The 20,982-nt window shown below is 37.4% G+C and overlaps 1 protein-coding gene across 3 annotated transcripts; it reads right to left on the reverse strand.

Moving 5' to 3' along the window:
- Nucleotides 1–3,463: 3,463 nt before the first annotated feature.
- LOC121242563 (CCR4-NOT transcription complex subunit 11) lies at nucleotides 3,464–20,349 on the reverse strand. Of its 3 annotated transcripts, XM_041140446.1 has the most exons (12): nucleotides 20,026–20,347; nucleotides 17,856–17,966; nucleotides 16,510–16,596; nucleotides 15,429–15,482; nucleotides 15,067–15,212; nucleotides 14,783–14,933; nucleotides 14,576–14,713; nucleotides 8,436–8,507; nucleotides 8,272–8,345; nucleotides 8,020–8,161; nucleotides 4,956–5,034; nucleotides 3,464–3,782 (listed from the first exon to the last, which is right to left on the reverse strand). In XM_041140446.1, the coding sequence occupies exons 1-12, from the start codon at nucleotides 20,179–20,181 to the stop codon at nucleotides 3,685–3,687; spliced, it is 1,308 nt and encodes a 435-aa protein (XP_040996380.1). In that variant the 5' UTR covers nucleotides 20,182–20,347; the 3' UTR covers nucleotides 3,464–3,684. The 3 variants fall into 3 exon arrangements, with proteins under 3 accessions (XP_040996380.1, XP_040996381.1, XP_040996382.1); XM_041140447.1 differs by lacking the exon at nucleotides 14,576–14,713 and having other exon boundaries at nucleotides 20,026–20,349; XM_041140448.1 differs by lacking the exons at nucleotides 17,856–17,966; nucleotides 20,026–20,347 and adding an exon at nucleotides 16,726–17,546.
- Between the last annotated feature and the right edge of the window lie 633 nt (nucleotides 20,350–20,982).

The raw sequence follows: 20,982 nt of genomic DNA on the forward strand, positions 1-20,982 counted from the left end.
TAATTCAGATTTAAAGAGCAAAAAGAAAAAAAAAACCTAAGTAATAAAGTATTAGTAAATGAGGTGTAAGAATATAATTATTTATTAATTAATATAGATGATGTGCTCTTCACAATAATTTGATAATAGAATAATTCATACTTAAGTATTGTCCATAAAAATAATACCAAATTATAAAAATTAAGAAAATAATTAATTACGATTATTTTCACAACTCTATATGAAATGAAAGGTAGTTTTCTAATATTAAGATTTATTTTTAATAGCGTAACATGATTGCAATAGACCATTTGTTGGAATGAAAAATAATAATAAAAGAGTTGTAAAGAGTTATAGGTATAATATTACCAACTCATATTGTGAGTGACATTTATAACTGCAGAATAAACCAATTTTAAAAGTGGATGACATGCTCCATAAGATTCGCCTCATCATATTTCTATATATAGATTACTCGTTCTCTTCTTTTGTCATAAGATTTCCCTCTTACTAAAGAATGATGATTAATGAGCATTCTATATTCATTTTATTTTATTAATTATTAACGATAAGATCTATTGTCATTTTTCGCTCGTCCTCATAAATTTAGAGTTGGTAACGAATTCTCCTAATTTATGGCTCACCATACAATTTGTTATAGTAAGCAAATACTCATTTCTATTATGTACAACAATAACATGGAAAATGATAAAACTACAATTTTTTTCCAACTCTTTCTCAAGTCTATTTTAAGTGGAGGGTAGTTATGTAAAATAAAAGTTATATTAATGAAAGGGCACAATTACATTAGTTTATAAAATGAGTTGTAAATTAATTATAAAAGATTTGTAGATGTGACAACCTTTTTCCATTTTAACGTTTTTCTTTTTAAGTAGATAGACTTGTAATTTAAAAGAGTGGAATTCATTATTAAAAAATTAATTTTCTTTTCGTATAAGTCTTATATTTATTCACTTTTTTCAAACGAATTGTTCGCACTTGCGCGACTGCAAATATTATTTTCCTATTATAAAATACTCTCACTTTTGATAGAGAAAAACCGTAAAGACTATCAACGACCTTGGAGGTTACAAGATCAATCAATAAATCCTAAAACAAAGGTGTGTAAAACCTATTAGTATATAAACAAAACAGACCATTGAGCCTTACTGAGCTCCCTTCCCCATTGACATCTATTGTGAGAAATTCTAGCACGATCTGGTGCATGCTAGCACTTCCTGAACGTTGCGTGCTAACTCAGCCCATTAATTGTTGATGAACTAACTCCTTGTACTCCATCCTTCGCCAAGCTATCCGCCGGTTGACTTATCTCACAATTTATATGCTAGAAAGACTATGAAGCTAAAGTGAAATCTTTCACCTCAAAAACCTGCTCACATGTTTCCCTGAGATACCATGGTGCGACTCTATACGCTTTTACCCATTCAATCGCCATCTGTAAGTTTGACTCAACCTCAATGCCCAAGTTGCAAAAATATAGAAGGAAATAAAAGGCAAACTGTATTTCACCACATAAAACTTTACAATGCAGCAGAGCTGCTTAAATACATATGTTCCCATAATTGTAGGGATTGAGACATAGGAAGAAATAATGAGATTACAATATTACATTCAATTATAATAAATCTGTACAAGGAAACTAAATAGAGAATAAATCTAAACAAGAAAACTAAGTGTCAACTGTCTTGCTGTCTTGGGCATGGTCTGCATGCGAGCCATCTCCATCTGAGGCTAAATTGATGGCTGAGATCAAGCTTTTATCTTTGGCAATTGAGCCTTGATCTTGGTCAAGAGTCTGCTATGCTTGATTTGCTAACACAAGTAGCCCAACCCATCCAACATGACTCTCACTTGAGCCTTATATCATAGAGTATAGATATGTTCTAGAAGATCGGAAATAATACAACAGTATGTACTACAATGGAGTGAGGATGCAATATCCAGTCGTGGGTCTAAATTTTTTTTCAATGCAATCCAAAATCTCGATACAAAATGATAAAGGCTATGGTTGAGCTTAATCAAGTTTATTCCTATTCAATACGAACTCAAATTAGCTGGGTTAATAATCGTGTTGTTTTCAACTCAACTAGCGTAATCGTGAATCGAACTGACTAGCCTATTTATTTGATACTCAATACTATATTATTTGTAAAATAGCTGGCTTGTTTTGACTACCGCAAATTATGCTTAGAATTCAAAATAAGTGTACTTTTTGAAATTATGATACATTCCTAATCTCATGGATGGTGCCGAGGAAGCAAATAAGGATAATAATGTGAAGAGTCATATGATAATTACATGATTGAAGCTGACCAATCATATAATTAACAGCTTCTATTTATCCCTCTTACATCATGTCAAACTCTAAGGGCTTGATTGAGTGCACAACTGTTTTAAGATATTCTCAAACTAATTTACTATTATTTACAAACTACTCAATACTATTTACAAACTATTTCATTATGATATTCTTAATATCAAAACGAGCCATGAGTCTCCACAAATGCACAATTAGAAAGAAGACTACTCAGAAATTTCTGTTTTCCCCATGTTTTTGCTACACCATCATTTTTCACTTCAAAAAATTAGTTTATTGGAGCATTTTGCAAAACCATAGACCCAAGCAAACCAGTAATAGCATCACTGCTTTGCAGAATTTAATGTTCGGTAGAATTTTAAGATGGAGCTTGGATCAATTCAGAATAGACAAACCAACACCTAATAGGCCACGAACAAATTCAGCCATCGCCTATTCGGACCAGTCAATGCCATTTATCCCACAATATTTTTGTTTTTCCTAACTTAAGGTTTTGAGGATGAGGACACCAGTCTCTTCTATGAACATATCAAGGCAACAAACTGCAGTGCACCACCAACTACTACCTCCAATGATGGTACCACAATTCATACAACGACCTATACAACCCTCATTGCAGAAAATGGGTGGGGACCTCTTTTTTGTCCCAAAATCTGATTTAATTCTGTTATAATGAGGTGTTTATTAAGAAATGCACTCCCTCCTTATGTATCTTGATCAGGGATGTAACCGATCTGATTCAATCCAATTTTGGACATTTTGTATAACCAAACTAGTATTCACCGATTTTGAAAATTTAATAATCAATAACAGACTGATTAACTGCCTAAACCAAAACTTCCAATTTTACAGAAAAAAATTATTCTCGAACAAAAATTTAGCCAGTTATATTTTATAATTTTTGGCTAAAAAGTTATAAAATTACAATTTATACGTTAATATCAAAATTCAAATATTATATTAAAACTTTTAACATGAAAAAAAATAATCAGATTACACCAAATCCTTCGTTTACCAAAGTAGAAGGCAAACAATGAGTTCAAGCATGAGGTAAGTTTATAGCATATGGGGTAAATTTCGTTGACTTCAAATAAAGGTATATGGGGTAAATTCCTGTATAACTATACTGTTGTACAAAGGTATATAGGGTAAATTTCAACATGCATGCATGCCAAACTCGTCTTATTATCTTTTAAGCACGAACTGGTACAATAATGGTGGATCACACGCGCGCGCGCGCAGAGACAGAGAGAGAGACACTCTGCACTCTAATTGATAGTGTTTTTATCTACATGTAAAGAACAACAAAAGGAAAGGAAAGCTAATTATTTAGTCCAAGAAAACTACGGCCAACAAAAAGGATCAATTCATTCCAAGGTCTTGAGAAGCCTAAATAAAGCAGCTGCCTCCCTAATACGCGAGAATTCAATGCAGAAAGCTTGAACTTCGATGAAAAGATCTTTGACTGCAAGGATGACAAACCACCGAGAGAAATCAGCAAATGTTGTAACCATTACGCATCTTATTGTTACACATCATAGTTATTCAATGATTTATGCTTACAAAGGCATACGGCACATCAAAACAGGCTAAACTCCCCACAGTTTTACTCTAGTTAACAACAGTACATTGGTCAAAGATCTTACGGTATGATGGCATTTAGCGGATGTCCGGAAATCAGGTCCTCATACACCTAAGTTCAAACCCCACTCATAAACAAATAACAGTATAGTTATACAGAAACCTGTTATATTTGTACAGAATCGTGAACTTCTGAACTAAACGCATGGTCAGTTGCCCCCAAAATTTCCGATAGTGATAACTGGACATCTCTTCAGACGGCAATATTTTTTTATTTTTTTATCGGTAAACAAATTTTTATTGATAAAAAGAGAGAAATTTGTAAAGATTCTTTAGAAATTTTGATCAGACAACAATTTGTATCATTAGTTATTATGACACAATTACTCATCCAACAATCTTTAGTGAAATTTCAATAATTAAAAAAATAGCATTCCATTTTTTTTCTGAAGATTTTTTGAATATATCCCTCAAGGACAATAGCTTAATTCAAAATTACACCACTTTCAAACATGTTATGACTATACATTCTGGATTTAGATTCTGTCACGAACTCTAGGACTTAGTGGAAAGAGATAGATTCAAGAAGTAGACCCCAAAACATTGCTCAATACATGTTATGGGGCCAACTTCATGTCTCTATCTCTCTCTCTAGGCCCTAGAGTTCAGTCAAGAACCAAGGGGGATCTCTATCCATTCATCCTACACCCAATGTCATCATCTACAGTTGCATCCACGATTTGTTACTAGCCAGTTGCCAACATGCTTCCAATTTCCACGACACAGTTTTTCAACCCAAAGATGAAAACAGCTATATTATCAAGATTTTGACATCATTGCACCCTAAATTTCATCATGCATGAATTTTGGTATCTGCTACACACCTACCTTGTTTCTTTCCATTTCTGCAATCCATTCACCATTTGAATCTTGTTTTTTAATGCCCAAGCAGTCAAAGGTCACTTTTGCAGACACTAATATTTAAATGGTGATTCGCACATTCAACTTGCCTGAAGATAAATAGTAGTTCAAGCTGCAAATAAGATAGAGCACTCACCATTGATGATATTATTTCGGATAAGGCTTTGGAGGAAAACACAAACAAGTCTCACAAGTCTGTTCTGCATGTACTTATCCTGGGGAAAAAAGAATGCTTCAAATTTTATAGTGTACCCATGGCAAACCCTATAAATTAAGAGAAACATCTAAGTAATACAAACACTAAGCATTAAATTCCTAATTCCCCTCTCAACAGTTGAGATACGGATTCAAAACAACAGATAGTTCTATTTTGGAAAACGATTCTTACTCCATTTTCCTATACAACTTTTACAGCTTGGTATGGCTACTAATGTTATATAAAGTAAATAAAGCTGATTATATGAAATGAAATTGCTGTGTACCACTTGTACAAACCCAGGCATTTGGGGTGCATGAATGCCAGGGAGATGACAAAATATACTGTCATCTCTTTGACATTAGATCTCATAATATTCATTCCATTCCAATGCATGCATTGGAATCCATGTGAAATGGAGTTGAACAAAACTGTGAGAACAGGTTCAATACAACAGATCTATGTTGGAAAAACTCCATTCTTACTCCATTTTCCTACAGAACTTTTTTACCGCATGGCATGGCTACTAAGAAGTCAGTGACAACCCGGTTCAATATTCTAAGGTTGGAATGTGTATAATTTTATTGGGCATAAATGAGGTTTAATGGGCTATTTTGGATAAGCCCACAAGACATAATTTGTTGGGGACGACTAGGAATTTTTATTAGGCCTAAAAGTTTAATTTAAAGCCCGTTAAGGTTTAGTGGATGATTTTGGATGGTATTAATAGGCCAATATTTTTGGGAAACCCAATTGAGATTTAGTGGATAATTTTGAATAGGTCACGAGCCCAAAATTTGTTATGGTGGATTAGGAAAATTTTATTGGGCTCAATAATTAGATTAAAGCCCATTTAATATTTTATGGACCAAGAGAGCCTATATTTAATTGGCATTAGGCCCAAGAATTTATTTAAAAGCCCAAAATCACTTATTGGACAAGTTGGGCTCATTTTGAAATTTAAGATTCGCCCGTTGAAGTGACTTAGCCCATGAAATTATAGGCAAGCCTTAGAATTTAGTTGGATCCTTAAAATTACCCAACCCATTTGCTAGAGCACAGGCCAGATTACCCAACGTCCAGACCCAAGAACAAACATATAAATATGTATATGTTTCAGCCCGACAGTCTCATTCATCACTTACCATCTTCAACCTAGGGCTAGGGTTGCCGCACCAAACTCCTCAGAACACGGCTCAGCTGTTGTCTTGTTGCAGCCCTATAGTTTCTCTCCACCACAAGTCATAGCAGCAACCACCTCCCCTCAAACCCCCTATCACACGGAACAACAAGTCGCACCAAGCTACAGACCAACCCCGACATCTCTCCACAGAGCATCACTGCACGGCCACCGCGAACACAACCTTCACAGTTTCTTCCCCCACAGCCCAAGGCCAAGCCACTGGCAGCACACGTCCAAGAACCATCCTCCACACCAACAACCTCTCCTCCATCATCAAACTCCCAGACCACTCCCTTGAAACAAAGTGTAGAGCGCACCAAGGGTCTAAACCCGCAAGCCTCCACATCTTGGCCACCGCGCACCCCTTGTTTTGCACCCATCAAAACAGAGCACCGTCACACATCCTCTCCTCCACGCCGTAGCAGCCATGGAGAGCCGATTTTGCACATTGCTCCATTGACAGCCGCCTCTCTTCCACCCCAAGCCAGCTTGCACGGCGGAACACCACCAAAGACCCACCTCTACTCCGACACCCCCAACTCCACCCATAGTCACGGCCAACCCTTCTCTCGATGAAGCTCTTTATCTCCCTCTCCATGTGGTAACATCTCCTTCTCTCTCTCTCTCTCTCTCTCTCACCATCGCCATACTAGCACCACAAAGGAGCAAGCCATTCGTGCACCAACAAGCAACAACCTTCCTCTCCATAGTGAACCCGTAGATTAACGCTACGAGGCAAGTAGCATGATCATACCCCTCCACGTATGTACGGTAAATGACATGTCTTTTATAAAAAACATTATGTATGCATTCCCTTCATTGGAAGCCCCTTTTTACATACCAAGTTATGATATGATGAAAGTGAGTTTCAATATCATGTTAATATATGTTTTACATGCATTATGATATGTTTTCATTTATGATTACGATAAGCTAGGTTATTGTGTTCTGCATGCATCATGGGCAAGAAAGATAAAAGATAAATTATGAACGAAGTTTTAAGAATGGCTATAAGAGATGCATAGTACCAATGTAGTTATAGATGGATGTACAAGCCACAGACCTAAGCGCGGTCCACCATACTATGCAATTATAAGTTAAGCGGTTCCCCTTGTAGCCACAGGCAGTGGAACCGGTGCACAACCTTGCACACGGGGGTTAAGGTGTTTTGGCCATTAAAGAAAGGAAGATACAAGTTTAATGAGTTATGCATTGTACATGTTACATGTTTATATTAGTAAAAGTACTAAGCATGCATGATTTGAAGCAAATCCTATGTTTATTATATTTATTGTATGATGTACTACTTATTGAGTATTCGACTACTTTTTTTTGTAATTTTTTTTTTTTTACATTTTCACCACTTCAGGTGAGGATCTTTATGAGGATGGAGTTTTGGCCATCTCTATGCAATGGATCTCGAAACATTCATTGTTGTTTCGATGCATACATGGTAATCTCATATGACATGGCATAGACAATATACATACATACATGCGCGTGCGCGCGCACACACACACATATCCGGGATATAAATGTTCAAAAAAACCAGGATAAGTGGACAACCATGAGAACAAGTAGTCATTTCCTATTCTTATACCTATGAGCAACCAAATACCCCTTGCAATAGTTGGATACAATAATCCATGGCTCAATTACATTTTGAAGCCTCTGAGCGGACCAAAACCCCTACCCTTCTAATCTAGTCAAGCAGCCATCAGAAGCAAATGGTTACATCTTTCGCTACCAAACAACAGCTCTACCATGCTGTAAATATAATTTGTAGAAAATAATATGCTTAACAGCCACAAGATTAAGTACCTTGATGTTCTCGCAAGATGATATACAGTTAGTTATGTACATGCGTATGAACTCAGAAGGAAGTTCAACTGTTGTTGTAAGCCTGTTAACAACTTCCATCGAGTGTAGACTCATGTCCATATTGACAAGCACTGTAAAATATCTGCATCAGGGATTCAAATCAAGAAATGAAAAAGAAAATTAAATCTTGAATGCCAGGAGGTGCATCAGCACAGCAAAATAAACACAAAAAATCAATACACCAAGACGTACTCCGCAATTTCAGGGGAATTTATCAATTTGGTGAGAACTTCAACTGCAATTAGAGGATTATTCTCCACCAGTGCCTGGTTTAAAAAATAAATAATTCATATAAGGCATAGCTACTCATACTAACAGTCCAGGAAAAAAAACTGTTTGATTACATAAACACGTACTGGTAGCTTTCTCGGTGTCAGTCCACAATGATACACGAGCTTTGGGTCATTTGCCAACTCCACCAAGACTTGCTGCACAATGAAAATGGACATACACAAAAACATCAAAATAATTAATGCAACAGAATGAAAAGAAAATGAAGCCCACAGTTTTCACATTAAAAATTGATGTGAAGCCTAACAAGCCAACCAAATCTACTTATTACTTGAAATTACTACCTTCAAGCAAACTGTTAAGATCAAAGGATATTAGACAAGTTTCTCCTTTATGCACTCTTATAAAAAAAATCATTTGTAGCTACCGAGGGATCAAAGGATCTTCCTTCACTAGAATTTTCCAAAAACTTTCAAAGAGACAACTAACAAAGCCCCGCCCTGCCTTTTCTTTCCTCCAGTGGTAACAGGCATAGCAAGGATAAGGTGCATCCTTTTTTTTTTATAAGTAAAAATATTATATATATCAAAAGGAGAAACCAAGTACACTAAATGTATACAAGAAAACACATTGCCCAAAATGACCCAAAAAGCCCGTGAAAAAACAACTTTTAAGGTGCATCCTCACTCATGGAAGTTGCAGATGACAACTTTTAAAACCTTCCACATGTAAGGAAAATTACTTCACAGTTAAATTCTCACCACCCCATGGCATAGATACCTAATGACATGTTTGATTAGGAGGAAAAGGATAATCAACTTTTTCTAAGTCTTTTTTTTTATATACAAGTAAATGATTGTATTAATAAGAATAGGCATAGCCCAAATACACAAGATGGTATACAAGAGGTAACACCTATCTAGGAAGAAACAAAGGATACAAGAAAGTCATGAACATCGAGACCATTAAAATATACAGCTATGGCCCATAGAAATAGAGTTCTAATAAGAAGAGATCTAAGTTCCTCTATTGTGCGCTCATTGTCTTTGAACGTCCAGTCATTTTGCACCTGCTACAAACACCACAAAATCTTTCACACGGCTTTAATTTGTGGGATAACTCTTAGATTTGTCCAGCTGGCCAACAGCGTTGCCACTAAGGCAGGCATAACCCAAGCTAAATCTAATCTGCAAAAAAGTTCATCCCATAACGCTCTAGTAAGCTCACAATGCAGTAAGAGATGATCCACAGTCTCGCTAGTTTTCTTACACATACAACACCAATCTACTATGATCACCATGTGTTTTTGCAAGTTATCCGTCGTCAAAATCTTACTTAGAGAAGTTGGCCAAGCAAAAAATGCCACTTTCGGAGGTGCCTTGTTTCGCCAAATCCTTCTCCATGGATACTGAATGTTTTGTGACTATGTGAGAGACTTATAGAAAGAGTTAACCAAGAATGTGCCTTTACCTGCAGGTACCCACCACAGCAAGTCAACACCTTGAGTGCTCGGTGTCATGGAATACAAGAGACTAAAAACTTTCTCAAAGCAGCCAACTTCCCAATCTTGGGCCTTATTGAAGTTGATGTTCCATTGGACTTGATCCCCAAATATCACATAAGATCAGCCATTGAAGCTTCTTTCTCACTTGCAACATGGAAAACTGAAGGAAAAGATTCCTTTAGGGAATTATTCCCACACTAAAGGTCGCTCCAGAATTTTATTGTAGAGGCATCTCCCACCATGACGTGCCAAGTAAAAACCCCCCACCCTCGTCTAACATGCTTCCAGACTCCCACCCCATAAGCTCCACTTACCTTTCTAGTGTACCACACCCCCCCCCCCCCCCCCAAAAAAAAAAAAAAAAAAAAAATCCAATGCACACCTCCACATTTGAAGTCAATCACCGTCTTCCATAGGGCTTCTGGTTTCATATTTATTGCCACAACTATTTCCCAAGAGGCCCGATTGAAAATCCTTAGATTTCTAATTCTCAAGCCATCAAATGAGATTGGGGAGCAAACCTTATCCCAATTGATTAGATGGAATTTGAATTCATCCCACATGCCACTACATAGGAAATCACGATGAAGTTTCTCAATGGGGGTCTCCACACTTGCTGAAATTGGGAATAGAGATAAAAAATACGTTAGTAAATTAGACAAGATACTCTTGATTAAGGTGATCCTCCCACTTTTCGACAGGTACAATCTCTTCCAACCTGCCAATCTACGTCCTATCTTTTCGATCATTGTATCCCATATTGATTAAGCCCTTGAACCAACCCCCAACAGAAGACCAAGGTAATTTATAGGAAGAAAGGAGACCTTACATCCAAGAGTGTGAGCCAAGTATTGCATGTTACAAACATTGCCAACTGGCACCAACTCTAATTTGTCAAAGTTCACTTTCAAACCCGATGCCGCTTCAAAATAGAGTAGAAGTGCCCTCAGTGCACAAATCTGGTCTTGGTCTGCCTCACAAAATATTAGTGTATCATCTGTAAACAAGTGAGAAATGTTAAGAGTTCCCCTATTGGGGTAACCAACCGAGAATCCAGTCATGAATCCATTAATAACCAATGTTGAGATCATTCTGCTAAGTGTCTCCATGACAAAAACGAAGAGTGGGGCCAATGAATCTCCTTGTCTTAGGCCTCGGGAGTTGTTTAAGAAACCAACTGGGCTACCATTCATCAAAACTGAAAATTTTGCCGTTGATATGCACCATCTGATCCACGAGCACCATTTCTCCCCAAAACCACACCTCCCAAGTAGTTAAAGTAAAAAGTCCCAATTAACATGCACCACGCCTCTAAACCGGCCCTCCTGTAATCTCTCTAACTCTTGTAACTCCAACATGGATTTCTTTCGTTCACCTATGGGCTATGTCACCAAAGGAGAGAGTGTTCCAAAGTTTTAGATCATTTTTTAAAGCTTTCAGTTTACCTGCAAAGATAAAGATAGGGGTGCCATGAATCTGATAAGAGGACCACAATTGTCTGACCCTTTCAACAAAACCTTCAATTTTCAACCACATATTTTCGAACTTAAAGTAACAACGCTCTTCTTGGATAGCACTACAGTCCAACAATATAGGAAAATGATCCGAACGACGACAAGACAACCTCTTTTGACATACACCTGGATAATGAATTTCCCACTCCGATGAGACGAAATATCTATCCAATCTAGACTATGTTTGATTATTGGACCACGTGAATGTTCTCCCCATGAGAGGAATGTAAACTCCAGTCGAAAATACACTCTGAGAATTCTAACATTGCTGGTCGCACCCTGTTTTCTCTTGAATGTTTGCTTGGAAACTTTATAACATTAAAATCCCCACCTATGCACCATGGAAGGTCCCACCAGCTATGAATTTCAGCTAATCCTTCCCATAAAAACCTTCTGGTGCTGTCCAAAATCGGCCTATAGATACCAGCAAAAGCCCACAAGAAGTTATATTACACACTCCTAGCGGAACATGCCATTGTGAACTCCCCTATGAATTCCTCTATTTTCTCCATCACTCTTCTATCCCACATCACTAGAACACCTCCTAAAGTCTCATCCAGTGCTATATAAGCCCAATCCACATATGAACAGCTCCAGATACTTTGAACAATTCTTCTTGTAATAGATTTCAACTTAGTTTCCTATAAACATACTATGTTTGCCTTCCACTTACGAAGCAAATTTTTTATACGAAGAAGCTTATTAGCCTCGTTGAGCCCTTGGACATTCCAAGAAACAATTTTGGGCTTCATAAGGAAGACGCTAGCCCCTTCCCTTTAGATCTTTCTCGGCTTGAGCTACCCTCATAATTAAGAGACCACGTTAGCCTTTTTAGCTCCCTCTTTTTTGGATCTAGATTTTTTAGGTTGATTATGACCCACTTCAATGGCAGTGAGCAAAGCCATAAATTGTTCCTCAAAACCCTCACACTCCAACCCCACACAACATTGAATTTCCTTCACCTTGTGTAAAACCCAATTAGAGACACTAGACTGGGTTGGTAACAAACAGTTAAGGGGTATGGGCTCCCCATCTCTAGAAGCCCACTGAGAGCCCATCAGCATCCCCATTTCCTCCTCCACAAAGATATTCCTCAATCCCATTAGAGAGGCCCTGCAATGGGACAAGCGTCTGTAAAGGTTCAACAACTCCCTTGTCACTTCCAGGGGGGGAAAACTAGTCGGAGGAAGCATCTTGCCCCTCCAATGTCTGCTGAAGAGCCTCCGCCGGAAGATTAACATCATCCCTGCTGTTTGTCGGCATTTTTTGGCTAAGATATGCTGGAGATCCAGCACTTAGGGGCAAGGAGACTTCCATATCTCTTTCCGAACTTGTTGCCGACGGCTCCTCCACCGTCGTCGTCACCCTTTGGGCTAGCGTCGAGTGTTCCTCGGCCATTCGCAAGAATCTCGGAGCCTTTTCTGGCAAGGATGCCAAACTCTTGCTGGTGGAAGGTCGTGGACCACCTCACTCTCTAATTCGCCAAATAGGCTGGGTTCCCATTTCCTTTCCTCCGTTTTGCCCCATGGGCTGAGGCCTAACAAAGTGGTCCACTCTAATTGGTCTAGGTTACTAAGGTTGAGTTTGGATTCACAATCTTTTTCAAACTCAACTTTGAACTCAACTAAGACATATTTGGATGTTGAGCTGAATTGAATTCTCTATGAATGGTAGTGGGTTGAGATGGTGGAGTGAGTTCTATGGGGTCCATTTAAGATGAGTTTAAATATGTTTGAATGTTAAGATAAGTTTAGATGTATTTATGGGAAGTTGAAAAATATTGTGGGTCTCACGTGTAAAGAGGTATTGAGTTGAAAAAGATTGTGGATCTCACGTGTAAAAAGGTTTTGAGTTGAGATGAATTTAGTGATTTGAGAGTTGAGTGTTTAGATGTTAGAAGAGGTCTAAATCTGAACTAAACTCTGTCAAGGAACCAAACGCAGCCTAAGGCCTTGTTTTTTTTCACAGATGAGATGAGTTGAGACTAAAGTTAAAAGTTGAATAAAATATTGTTAGAATATATTTTTTTAATATTATTTTTGTTTTAAAATTTGAAAAAAATGAATTTTTATTTTATTTTGTATGAGAATTTGTAAAAGATATAATAATTAAATGACGAGTTGAAATAAGTTGTGAAAACAAACGAAACCTAAGACTCTCCTCACAGTTTGCTACCTTGTTGTTGTACCAACCGAGCACAAGTCCATTTGACCCTTTTTGAGCTGCCCTTATCTATTAAGTTCAGGTTCCTCCAAGCCCACACCCATGACTCTTTTTTCCTCTTCACAACGTATCAAAAAGTCCACTCTATCCTAAAGCGCGCACAGTTACTTCTTCACGTCCAGCAGCGTACTATGTACTCCCCCCTGCCAGGCGACAGTAGGCCTACCACCGCCACCCTTCCACTAGGCAACACCTGTCCCAATGGTACGAGGAGCTCTGCCATACCCCTGTCCATTGCCCAGATTTGCAAAGGCTCCTCTCGAAGCTTCCCTGACACCGCTGCCTCCACCCCTGTCACTAGGTTGCACCAGCTTCATAGTTACCTCCAGAACCTCCCTATAGGAGCGATTTTACAGTTGAAGCACCACCACCAAAGGTGCTCTCCCTTTGTTGTGGTTTAGGCCTCTTTCTTCATTTGCGAAATCCCACAACGTCTCCATCATCCTCCTCCATCCCTTCCCCTCCACCTCTTCTGGTATGAAGATGAAACTGCGCTTGCTACCCCTACCATATTCCACTATTGCCATGTATCGACCACAACTATTAGAGCACTGTTGCGCTATGAAACTGTGATTCCCTTCCCTTGCCTTGGTGTAGAAATCCTTTGTTTCACCCTTCAAGCAATCTTCCAATGCTTTAGCAAGCCACTGCATCATGGACAACCCCAATCTTACCTTACTCATCATCTTCCAGCTTCTCTCAATAATGAGCAAGAAACTACCCTCCCTTGATAATGAAAAAGCCTTTGATTCTATTAGTAAGTGTTTAGGAAACCCCATTGTAATCACCCCTACAACTCCAAACTCAATTGCAATCTCATCATCGCAGACCACAGACCATCAATAGAGAGAGAGAGAAAAAACACTTTTCATCATCTAAGTTTTGGTTGCACGGAGTGAAAATCTTGGTTATTCTTTTTATTTTGAGCCATTATGATAATGAATTCAATTTTGAACTGATAACAATACTAAAGGTGTATATCCACATAAAACATTACAATGTATTCAAAGTCGTAAATATGCACCTCTTGTTGTGGAGGCACAAGAGGTCCCTTCAAAGCTTTTGCAATTAAGTCTCTAACGGCTGCCCCTCTGCTAGTATCAACACACATACCATAGTCCCATAAAAGTTCATGATTCTCGTCAGGGTTGAGCCACACTAGCTGAAAAGGGTATGCAGGCATAAATTGAGTATACCAATAAGCAAGACAAATCAACAATTAAACTCTTACCTCGCCCTCCTGTACCGGAAGCCTTGGTGGAAGAGGTCTGATCCACTGAGGATCTAATCCTTCCGGCGACAAGTTCCGCAACAGCCCAAGCACTGTATCTTCTCTATCTCCAGATCCAAGTTTAGGTTTGGCTCCAGGTTGCAGGTCAAACCTAAATATAACCCTCAATGTAAAGCGCACAAAGTAAAAATTGTGGAACTCGCATGAACATAAGTTCCTTGTGATGAAACCTTCAAGGTCAAAACAAAAACAAAAAAAAGCTTCTCCATTGCTAAGAGTCATACTCAGGTGAGTTTGCATCACAACCAAGGGGTACATCAGGGTCTGGCACCAAACTTTTCACTGAACCATCCTTACACAAGCAATTATATGGTTCTGGAGGGATTTTAACACAGTACTGCTGCTGCAGCTGTTCATGTTTTGGAAAATCCTGACAGTTGAAAGAAAAAACAGAAGCAAGAAAAGAAGTAGGTTATGAATAAAATTTGGAAAATTCTGTCAAAATCTTTGCCTCAGAAATGAGGATCCCTTGCATATGCTTCACACGAGTTTACCCATTTAAATGTATAGGGAAAAAAAGGAGTTACTTATTAAAAGTTTCACTAGATACCTTCATCCATAATACTATTATATATGTCTAACTTACATGCAATGACGAATCAAAACTGTTGACATAATCTGCAGCAGACTGTTTAAGAAACTGTGACACAGAGAACCACATCAGAAATTCATAATCAGGGAAAGAATCTCTCTTTTTTTATTATTGTAATAATCAGGGAAAGAATCATATAACATTAAAATGTCAAAATGTAGCAAAAACTAAGTAGCAGAACTTGTGAATAGAAGCAATGTGGCCCTAGATGCATCCAACTCAGTTATTTTGTATCGGTAAATAAGAACTTTATTGATAATGGAAATAAGGATAGCCAAGTAAACAGGACATAAACAAGCAACACCTATGTATGATTGCCTGGGCATACAAGAAAATCTATTTCAATCAACCAATGGAATAAAGTATTATAGAAAACCTAGAAGCATCCAAATAAGTTTTTTGGAGTTAACAAATCTAAAACATACAAGCAAAAGGTTATATCTAAGAACAATAATTTTGAGATGCATGAAACAAGTGAATTGGACTCAAAAAGAGGATCATATCCAAGGGCAGCCACAATTCAATATGCTAATTTTCTTTTACCCATGATGGACATGGTAAGCTAAAAAAGAACATCTATTAAGAATTCTGCAACGCCCACACCATAGCCATATCCATTTCTGAATATTGACATGTAAAAAAGCTAATTTCCTTACCTCTTCACACAACAGAAATGTCAAGAGTTTCAGCAACCATAATGGGCATGCTAAGCTAAACAGAAATATCTATTAAGCATTCTTCACTCCCACAAATCATCCATATCCATTACCAAGTATTGACATGTGAAAAGATACACAAATCCATGCAACATAGCTGAGAAATCCAGAGTCCGTGATATGCCACAAAATTACCCCCAAGGAACCCAAGAATCCAATAGGCAAGGGTGACGTACATAGTAACTATAATTGAACCAAGCCAAATGTCATATTCATTTGCATCATTTGGTCACATGCCAAAATGACCAAAAGTTTGTCAATGTTCATAAACATATATCCTAATAAGAAACTTCTATACATAATGATTGATTGGACCATTCAATGCTACAAATCAAAAGTACTAAATTCAGAAATAGAACCTCTTTGCCAGTACTGGAACCATCAGAACCTAGCAGCTGGAGAATAAATGTTCTCTCATACTTTTCAGCTTCATCTTCAGACGCAGCCTGTATGCCATAAGTAGAACCGCGCACAAAAAAAAAAAAAAAGAGAGATCATACAGTTACTTTATTACGTAGATAAAGAACCTTAGTTAAGCCAGAGTAAATCGATGACAGTATATCAAAATACTTAACATCAAAGGACATCAAACAAAATTTGTAGAAAGAGCCAAAGACCACAAGCTTATAAAAAAGATTGAACTCTCTTCTAAGTTTAACACTACAATGACATCAGCTTAATCATGAGCCTGATTTGCTAACATAACCACCCAGCTATGCCAAAATAAATATGTATATACCGTGAAGAAAAAAAATATTGAGTACCAATATCTTACCAGAAATATCCATACTCGATGCAAATGAGTTCAATGCTGGTTCTTGTTTTATCAATAAATTTTGAGAAGCTCATTTCAAGGTCATTAATAAAGAACTTGACAGATATAAGTGGCTTACCAAACAAGGCAAATCCTTATTCCTTATTGGACCTGGAATCATGGACCTTTAACAGAATACTAAAGAATTTGTTCAACTTCTTATAACATCCAGTCCACATTTTATATGGTTTTCAAGAGAAATAGTCATTCAAAAACACAGTTCACTAAATGCAAGGTTATAACATCTGTGTTCAGGGAAAACCATACCTAAATTTTTGAAGGCATCACAAAAAGTCCATGGAAGTGAAAATAAAATCAAGCCCAACCCTCCAGTTTACTTCATCTCTTTCCTTTTCTATTCCTCACCTCACACCCATATTCCCACCATTTTTATAGGTAGATTTCCTATAGGAGTTTCTCTATTCCCATTGAAACCCTAAATGGTTTGTATGAGTCCTAGCATTGAAAGTGGTGTTTCTTCCAAAGATAAATAAAAAACAAATAGAAAATTAGTTATTTGGTCGACTAAATTTCTAATAATCCATTAATGAAACAGACCTATATCAAGTTTATTTCTCCTTAATTGAAGCGCACCTTAATGCATTTTTTATTATTTTACACAAAAAAAAAATAGAAAAATTGACATGTTTTCAAAACTTTTAGCTTAATCCGATAACAGAGAAAAATGGATCACGAGGATTTTCGGAGAAAAATGAGGCTCCAAAGAGAACATCTTATATATCTATGAACGTTATTTGTTGTTTTGAGCAAGAAATCAATAATTGATAACCTTGACTCAAAGAAAAAAATATTTCCACGATAAAATTGGAAGGGATGCTTTACTAAAATATTATTGAATTAGGATTTTAAACTAACACAACACTTCCTTACATCTACAATAAAGTTTATAAAAGGGTTTGCAGAAGATTTCTGTGAGGCATAAGCCTGATGAAGAATGGTGAATGCAACCAAACGTTGAGTTGAGTAAAGCATCTTTTTGTCCTGCAAGAATATAAGGCACTAGTTAGCAATTGATACATATAAATATTTAAGGAAAAGTACATTTTACCTTAAGTGGTTGAGACATAAAACACAAACTCCCTAAAATTTAGGTTGTAACACTTAACCCCCTCATGATCATGTTTTTCATTGTAATAAAAAAGCTTAACTTCTAAAAAAATTGTCCTTATCAACCTATCTATACAGAATAATAGTGTGGGTGAATGTGTGTAACGAATTCATGATGTATCAAAGTGCAATTTTCCATGAACTAAACATGTGGACTTAACTTTTGGGGAATCTTTGTATTACATCACAACCATAAGGAATTAAAATGTGTTATTCCCTGGTTTGGCTTGGGCCATGCCTAGAACAATAGTAGACCTTTCTATTCTTGGATCTAGATGGTAGCCCGTGAATTGCAGCAGTGTGGAAGATGGTTCTTACCTGTCTCGTATGGTGTATATGGAGACAAGAATGATAGAAACTTTCATCACTAGGAGGAGCTCAAAAATTTCTTTTTCAATACCCTCCTCCTTTGGACAGCCTCTATTGACTTTAATGGGCTTAAATTTTATGAATTTTAGGAACTACTCCCCCTCCCGCCCCCCCCAACCCAAAAAAAAAACAACAGACACACAAAAATAGAGAAAGAAAACAATTCGATTGTTTAGAAGTTATGAAAGCATTGAGCAACTTTGACAAGGATGCAAACCATATTCACTAGACCGATCCACTAAAAATAAAAACAAGATCATGTACAGATGCAAAATGAAAGACCAATATATTGCAGAAGCGGCATCACGATACCAAAGTATAAGCTGCTAACAATCAGATAGCTAAGTATGCTAACAGTTTTATGCACATCTCGTTTAAGAGGGACTTAAATTGCCATTAAGGCCTAACCAACCATTGAGGTTGAGGTAAAATTTTGGGTTTGGCATAACAAACCTTTTTTTTTTTTTTTACTGGCACCGGGTGTCCAAGAACAAAATCCCGACTAATCCCGGGAGTACATAGGCCCTCGACAAGGAAATTTCTGCAAGTTCACCATTGGTAATTCAAGGGGAAGTTCCCCTAGTCCAATAGCCCCTAGAAATTGTTTGCACCCAAGAGGATTTGAACCTTAGACCTGGAGAGAGCAAACCACCAAGACCAAGGCCTTTACCACTTGAGCCAACCCCTAGGGGTTTGGCATAACAAACCTACAACGATTATGGTATATCTATGTCAGAGTCCATGAATAGAATAACATGGGCCATGGGCCTTGGGCCAGTTTATCTTCATTTACTTTAATGCTACATGTTATTTAGACTACAATAGAGTTAATGGGCCTTGGGCCTTAGTTTGATTTTCTTATATGCTTTTAGTGTGTTAGTCTGGGCCCATGTAGGGTCATCTCCTTTATGTAAGATCCAAGGGCTCTAGGGTTCATTATCCAAAATCATTAATGAAAATCTTTTTCTATTCTCTTTTCTCTCTTTTTCTTGGAGGCTAGGTCAACCTCGAATCTGACCATTTTTTTTTACATTTTCTCTCATATTTTCTAGTTATCCAAACACTACTCATCAGGTGTGTTACAATCTAACACTAGACTCACACTACAAACTAAATAAAATATTCTACAATATTCATATCACAAAAAACCAAGAGAAGAATCTTCGAACCTAGTCATTCCATGCTTCTAAGATGGTATAACTGTGCATTTCAATAATTAGTGAAAAATTTTAATTTTCAGAATGAAATGATTTTATACTCCAACAATGAATACCCACCTGAATATTTGATCAAGGAACATGGTGAAGAAGTTAATATTGAAACCAACCTCTTTATAAAATATTGAAACTAATGAAGTTACTATTTCCGAGGATAAGTACCCACAAATCAAAGAATTAATGGTAAATCCAAAGCCTTTGATATTCTAGCAGCAAAAGTCCACGTAGAGTGCGAAAATGGCATTGATTCTAGCAGCAAAAGTCCACGTAGAGTGCGAAAATGGCATTGAAAAATCATAAAACCCTAGCCCTAAAATAAAACAGGAAATAGATTGTGGGGACATTGCCTGTAAGAGAGAGACAAGGGAAGAGCAGGCGACGAAGTGGCGGGCACTAGGAAGCTTGGACTTGAAGTCGGACGCGATCTCGTCCAACGGCGTTTGCTCCGCTTTCAGCAGAGCGTAGATCGTCATTGACTCTTCAGTGTTCAGCGTCTTCATCATCTCCTTTCGCTTTCGCCCTTTTCCTTCAAAACGGAACAGAAAAAAACGAAAAAAGAAGATCTGTGTTCTTATAGTCACTGCACGGCGCCGAATTCTGCTACTGACCTTTGAAACCGGCGGAGAGAGAGAGGGGGAGAGAGAGAGCGAGGTTTCGATTATCTACAATATGCTCTTTTTTAGACTAGTTCTGGAGTCTACGGACGAAAGATTTTTTTTTTTTTTTTTTTTTTTTTTTTTTTTTTTCAATAAGCAAATGGATATTGAAAAGCTAATTCCAACAAAATGATATTATCATTTTCTCTTATTCTTTTAAATTTTGTATTAAATGAATGATAGATAATAAAAATAAAAAACAATTTTCTAATTATTTTAAATCAAATTAGAGGATATCGAAATGATGATGAATAAAAGATTTAAAATTGAGAGTGTTGTCATCGTGTTTCGTGCACCTTTAAGTCATGTTCTAGCAATTCGAGTTTTCAAAACTGGGCCTACAAAAACGAAGAATAAAGAAGTTGGGAGAGGGCTACTATGGGGTCGAGGAGTTCCCAATACCAAAGTCAATAAAGTATTTTGTAGGCCCAATGCCAAATGGCCTATTTGTTTTGGGTTGGGCTTTCTTTTCTTATTTCTTTAGTTGCTTCTCACAAACCCACTAAAAGGGGAGAGAAAACCTCTTACAGTTATCTCGTCAATTCTCATCGAACTCGTACGGTGAGAATTCTTTTTAATCTTAAACTCATCTTGATGTCGAGGTTGGGGTCGCCTTGATGATGCGTGTTTGGCTTCAAAATCTGAGGG

The sequence above is a fragment of the Juglans microcarpa x Juglans regia genome, chromosome 8D (assembly GCF_004785595.1).
Source record: "Juglans microcarpa x Juglans regia isolate MS1-56 chromosome 8D, Jm3101_v1.0, whole genome shotgun sequence".
Lineage (NCBI taxonomy): Eukaryota > Viridiplantae > Streptophyta > Magnoliopsida > Fagales > Juglandaceae > Juglans > Juglans microcarpa x Juglans regia.

Bases quoted from the DNA above. Each gene is read 5' to 3' on its own strand.
- LOC121242563 (XM_041140446.1), bottom strand. From the start codon at position 20,181: ATGATGAAGACGCTGAACACTGAAGAGTCAATGACGATCTACGCTCTG. The intron at 17,967-20,025 runs GCAATGTCCCCA...ATATTCTTGCAG, and splicing joins CCCTTGTCTCTCTCTTACAG to GACAAAAAGATGCTTTACTC. The intron at 15,213-15,428 runs GTAAGTTAGACA...TTCAACTGTCAG, and splicing joins GTTTTGATTCGTCATTGCAT to GATTTTCCAAAACATGAACA.